This window comes from Acyrthosiphon pisum, chromosome A2 (genome assembly GCF_005508785.2).
Source record: "Acyrthosiphon pisum isolate AL4f chromosome A2, pea_aphid_22Mar2018_4r6ur, whole genome shotgun sequence".
Classification (NCBI taxonomy): domain Eukaryota; kingdom Metazoa; phylum Arthropoda; class Insecta; order Hemiptera; family Aphididae; genus Acyrthosiphon; species Acyrthosiphon pisum.
Genome location: NC_042495.1, coordinates 50,336,184 through 50,342,450, shown reverse-complemented (window position 1 = coordinate 50,342,450; position 6,267 = coordinate 50,336,184). Strand labels below are relative to the sequence as shown.

The window sequence follows — 6,267 nt, the reverse complement described above, 5'->3', positions numbered from 1 at the left end:
TTTGGGACCAGCACAAAGTGAGTCTTATAACCGAATGAACCTTATAGGCGAAGTGGAAAAAAAAATTAATTACGTATTTATATATACATATTATTTATTTTTTACTTTACTACATATTTATTATATTATTTATTTTTTATTTTACTACGTATTTTGCTTTGATTTTAATACATTAAAATAATTAAACGTAAATACATATTACATATAATTTGTAATTTTAGTTTGTTTTTTATTTTCTTCTAATATAGCCACCAGATAATCAGTACACTATAATAACCATAATCGTTGCGATAAATGTGAACTTTTATCTGCGATAAAAATTATTATACGTTATTAGGTACCAACAGAAACTAGAAATAATCAACACGAATAGTATTTAATTTTCAATACCAATTTATTTCTAAATTATAACCAAAAAAGTTTGTTTTCTACTATTTATTTTACGAAATTTTAGTCTTATAACCGAAGTGTTGAGTCTTATAACCGATTTTTTTTTTAATGTATTTGGATACGTCCGGACCGTTCCAGACAATTTTGAGTCTAATAAGCGACTGAACCTTATATCCGTGAGTCTTATAAGCGGCGTCTACTGTAATTGACAAAATATACTATACATTTTGTGTCTAACACCCGAATCTACAATGAGTTTTAATGCATTTGCTCTTAATTAAAAAAAAATATTAGTTTGGACCACAAATTCCCTGAGAGCAAAAAATTGACTAAAAATATTATTATTTATTATAACATCTTAATTTGTGTCACGTTTGAAGATAAGATTCATGTACTGTGTACAGGACTAAAATATTCAAATTAACGAGATCGGAGATACTTTCATAGAAAAGATATACTGTTTGCTTCATGATACAAACATAATACATTTAACTAATTATAATATGGTTATATCATGGTTCGCTTGAGCCTTGAGGTTTAATTTGTTCTTCATTTATTTGTTAATCTTGCCATATTAATTAATTTAATTTTAAAAAACATTAGACAACATGTCTCTATTTAGCAAAACTCAAGCTTATTTCTCAATAATCTGTTGTAGTTTATTAATTTATAAATGCATATTAATTTTTGATTACTCAGTGATATTACTCAGATATTACCAGCACCTACACAATTCCTTCAGGATTTGGTAGAAGATGACGAACCAAACGAAACACTTGCTGAGAAAACGAATTCATTTGAAGTGTATGCTGTTAAAATTCCACCGTACGGGAACAGAACTGGATGGGTACCAAGAACTGTTGAAGTAATTCTTAAGATATTGTGTTTATAATATATCATATTTTGCATTATACTATTGTCTAATATAATTGATTAGGTACCTATAAATAAGAGTCATATTTATAACTAATGCTCAAGTAACCACTAATCACAGATCGTTTTTAAAATCTTGCTTTCGTCACACTTCAATTAACACATAAATCCATAAAGTCATAAAGCCTTGTGAGATTTCAGTCAATTTGTGGTAGCTGGGTATCAAACTACAATATTATGTGTAGGTATACCAATTATCAGTGAGGTACTGAGGTACTAATTTCCATACAGTTTTACACACAATTGGAATTTAACAAAGTTATCAAAGTTCCAGGGTTAAAAATATTAATTGGTGACCCCTGCCCTAGCCTATGCTATGGTTCAACAGATTTTTACATTTTTATAGTCGGTATATAATATTATAGTATGTCTTAAATGACAGGAGAGTAACCTCGGGCGGAGACCAATTTTCTTCCAGTTCTGTCAGACCACAGACTAGGTAATCGGGTTTTATCAAATATACTTTTTTTGATCATCTTTAATTTCGGATGATTTTGTGGGGGGTTGCTCGGCAGTCAACATGTTAATACAATAATATTATTCACGAGATAATAAAAACGACACTAGTTTCAGAATAAACTATTCCTGTTGAATAGTACCTACTTAAATCAGTATGGATTGTATGAAATATATTATATTTCTATATTTTTACAAAATAACATACCTAATTATTACAATAGCCAATAGGCAATCACTTGGCACGTGGTGGTCAATGTGTGTAGTACATTTAATAATTATTATTTTGATATAGGTCAACTATTGTGAACTTTTTTTTGTTGAATTTTGATATTAACTTGTAAAGTGGTAGTAAAAAATGATTTATTTTTTTTTAAACTTTCATTAAAATATAATTGATTGTTAATTATTTGAGAAATATATGTTTTAATTTATTAGTTTATTAATTTAGGCTTTGTAAAAAGCGTTTCTGATTGTTTTTAAAGTTTATGAACCACTGACTGTAAGGCTATTTTTCTTCTGATTTAGATGCTTTTTTAAAATAAAATTTATGTATAGTGTACTGTACTTGCTAAAACAGAGCTATTTTTATTTATTTAGGATTTTGGAGATGGTGGTGCTTTTCCGGAAATCCAAGTTGCGCAGTATCCATTAAATATGGGAAAAGAAAATAAAGAATCTGTTTCAAATACTCTTGCATTGCAGTTAACTTCTGATGATAAAGTTAAATATGATGTGATTGCTCGCCAAGGTCAAAGAAAAGATAAAGTGATTTATTCAAAATTGTCTGACATGCTTCCATCTGAGGTGATCAATGAAGATGATCCTTCTTTGCAAAAACCTAATTTAGAAGAAGTTGCAGACATCACTGAAAAAACAAGAGCAGCACTGGAAAAGTTGACTAATTCTAAAGTTTCGGCTGCATTACCAGTACGAGCGGCAGATAAACTTGTAAGTTACAATGTTCTTCATTTTTATGAATATACTTATTTTTATAATGTTTATTAAGCTCCTGTTCAATGGTTCCGCTACACCCCTACTGAACAAGGAAAAGAATATAATTCTGGATCAAAACAACGTGTAGTAAGATTAGTGGAGGCTCAGAAAGATCCTATGGAACCCCCAAAATTCAAAATTAATAAAAAAATTCGTCGAGGTCCTCCATCTCCTCCTGCGCCTTTAATGCATTCCCCTACCAGAAAGACATCTGTTAAGGAACAAAAAGAATGGAAAATTCCTCTCTGTATATCGAATTGGAAAAATGCTAAAGGTTATACAATTCCATTAGATAAGAGATTAGCTGCTGATGGTCGAGGCTTACAACAAAATCATATAAATGAAAAATTTGCTAAGCTAGCCGAGTCTTTATACATAGCAGATCGGAAAGCCAGAGAAGCTTTTGAAATGAGAGCTCAGTTGGAAAAGAAGATGGCACAAAAAGAAAAGGAAAAGAAAGAGGAACATCTTAGAGCCATGGCTCAAAAAGCCAGAGAAGAAAGAGCAGGTATTCGGCTTCCTGGATCCGCTAAGAATGATGAATCTCGTGAACGTGACCAATTACGTTTGGAACGTCAAAAATATAGAGCTCGTGATCGGAATCTTGCTAGAAATGCTGACAGCCGTAAAAACAAAGTATTGCGAGATCAAGATATTAGTGAACAAATTGCTCTTGGACTCCTAGCAATCACTAGAAAAACTGGAGATACTCAGTATGATCAACGTTTGCTTAATACAACAGCAGGTATGGACACCGGATTTGGAGATGATGAAGAATATAATGTATATGATAAACCTTGGCGTGGAAAAAGCTCTTTGGCTAAACATATTTATCGTCCATCTGCTAATATTGATAAGGAAGTGTATGGTGATGATTTAGACAAAATCGTATAGACAAATAGGTAAGTTTAATATTATAAGGTTAGAATACTTAATTTGTATTTTATTATTATTAATTATTGAATGAAGCTCTAATCCAAGAGTCAGCCAAACTGAATAATTGAAACCTGTTGGATAGTTTTGTATATTTTATGGATTGTGTATTTATAACAATGATTTTATTTGTTAAAAAAACAATCTAACTTGTTTATATTTTATAAAAAAATGTTTAAGTAATTATGGTTTTTTTTTTTTTATTTAGATTTGTTCCAAACAAAGAATTTAGTGGAACAGATCGTGATCCAAAAGCTAGTGGTAGGTCTGGTCCAGTTCAATTTGAAAAACATCAACAAGAAGAGGATCCATTTGGCTTGGATCAGTTCTTAACTCAAGCTAAGCATGCATCTAAAAGGTCTCAACCACAGCAACAAGATCGTGATAAACGTCGTAGAAAAGATAAATTTTTTTTTCTTATTTGGTTTCAAAATGTTTTTTTTGTCTATTTCTATAGAAGTGTATTTTTTTTTTTATTTTAAGGTTGTTGGATGTGAACCATATTTAAAGGGATGAATTTAGGGCCTAAATATAGATATACTAGATTCCGTTGACAAACTGTATCGATATGTGTACTGATGGTGCTAAGGCCATGACAGGTGCAACAGCTGGAGCAATCGCTAAAATAAAGGAGAAATCAAATGAAACTACTAGTAGTCATAGCATACTTCACAGACATGCTCTAGCATTTAAAAACATTCCTCCTTGTCTAAAAAACGGAGTGGATGAAACCATAAAAATAGTCAACTTCATCAAGTCACGTCCTCTGAAATTTAGACTTTTTAAAATCTTGTGTGATGACTTGGGAAGTATTCATAGTACGTTACTTTTCCATACAGAAATCAGGTGGTTATCTCGCGGTAAAGTATTAACACGGTTAATGGAATTAAGGGCTGAAGTTTCTTCATTTCTAATGGACCACAATGTTACATTAGTTGAAACTATGAATGACGTGATTTGGCTTTTTCAGCTATTGTACTTGGCAGACATTTTTAACAAAATGAACGAATTAAGTCTTTCCTTACAAGAAAGAACTTTGACAATTTTTGATGTGAGCTCCAGAGTATGTGCATTGAAAAGAAAAATTGATTATTGGTCAGAGTGCATTTCTAAAAGAGAGCTGGAGTGTTTTCCAATAATGCAGGCCTTTTTGGAGGAAAACAAATTGCAAGCTCCCATCAGCATTATTAACGAGATTTCTGAACATCTCAAACAACTCAAAAATGCATTTAATAAATATTGTCCTACAGATCGAGAGGTGTTTTTAAAAGACAGTGAATGGGTAGTTAATCCATTTTCAGTTTGTGGAAAACCCTCAATCTTGTCTTCAATCGAATACGGGAGTATGATCGATATAACTTCAGATTCAACATTTCAATCCACCTTTAGTAGCAATTCTTACGTTGAATTTTGGCTAAATTTAAAAAATACAAGTTTTGAACATTTGAGTCAAAAAGCAATAACAATACTCCTACCTTTTGCTTTAAGTGAGACAGGATTTTCAACCTATACGGCTACTAAAACCAAATACCGGAACCGTCTTAATGTAGAACCTGACCTTCGTATCTAACTGTCACAAATTGAACCAGATATTGCCAAACTTTCAAAAAATAAGCAGCCACAAAAATCTCATTAATTTTAACTTTTAATGCAGTATTTTTTTCTTTATTTTCAACCATAATTTTGTAATTTGTTTTTAATATGTACTATAAAATTATTTAAATCGGTCAACAATGAAAACAAGTGTTAATTTTTATCATGTTTCTCATGATATTCACAGAGGGGCACCTAACTAAATTTAGACCAACAAAAGGGCACCGCCGACTAAAAAGGTTGGGAACCGCTGATTTAGGCAATTTTCTATACCCATTGTGAGTGATATGTGACTGGGCGTGAGTTCCCTGAACGCTGGATGTAATTTAAGATAAACTACCGTCTACCGCTAAGATTCTTAGAAATCCGTAACGTACATATACATGCAATCACACTTTATTATATTTTGTGATCGAAAAAGTTTCAACATGAAAGTCTCATAAATCAGATGAAGAATCCACCCAGTACCAAAAACCCCATTCTAATTAAGAAAACATTTTTGAATTCCTTATTATCTTTTCTAGGTTATGTAGGAAAAGGATTTTTGAATTGTATTGTTTACAGCCTTGTAAAGAATACTTTTATTTTGTATTCCGAATACATATTCGAATAAATGATAATTAAGGTATTCAGAATACGTATTCGAATAGTTCTTAAGAAATATTTTCAGAATACATATTCGAATACTTTAAAAAGTATTCGAATACTATTAGAATACTTTTTTGCACAACTAGTTTTTGAATGGTGGGTAATTAACATTTACTAACTAATAATTAAAAATACATCGTAATTATAAGTTATTTATACATTTTGACCACATATGATTCGGCCATACGGGATACAACACATTGGTGTTTATAAAAATAATCATATCATGGGCCAATATTATATTTCATTCAAAGAATAAAATTAAGGGGATTCGATACCGTGATTTTCTATTTTCGTCTAACACACGCGTAACATAGT

At 31.0% G+C, this 6,267-nt stretch overlaps 1 protein-coding gene and 1 pseudogene across 1 annotated transcript; both read left to right on the top strand.

The window, feature by feature from the left end:
* The first annotated feature begins 904 nt into the window (after positions 1 to 904).
* Positions 905 to 4,266, top strand: LOC100160071 (annotated as a pseudogene).
* Positions 4,267 to 4,276: 10 nt separating this feature from the next.
* LOC103308726 (zinc finger BED domain-containing protein 5-like) lies at positions 4,277 to 5,278 on the top strand. Its single transcript, XM_008182665.1, has one exon. The coding sequence runs from the start codon at positions 4,277 to 4,279 to the stop codon at positions 5,276 to 5,278; it is 1,002 nt and encodes a 333-aa protein (XP_008180887.1).
* Positions 5,279 to 6,267: the final 989 nt, after the last annotated feature.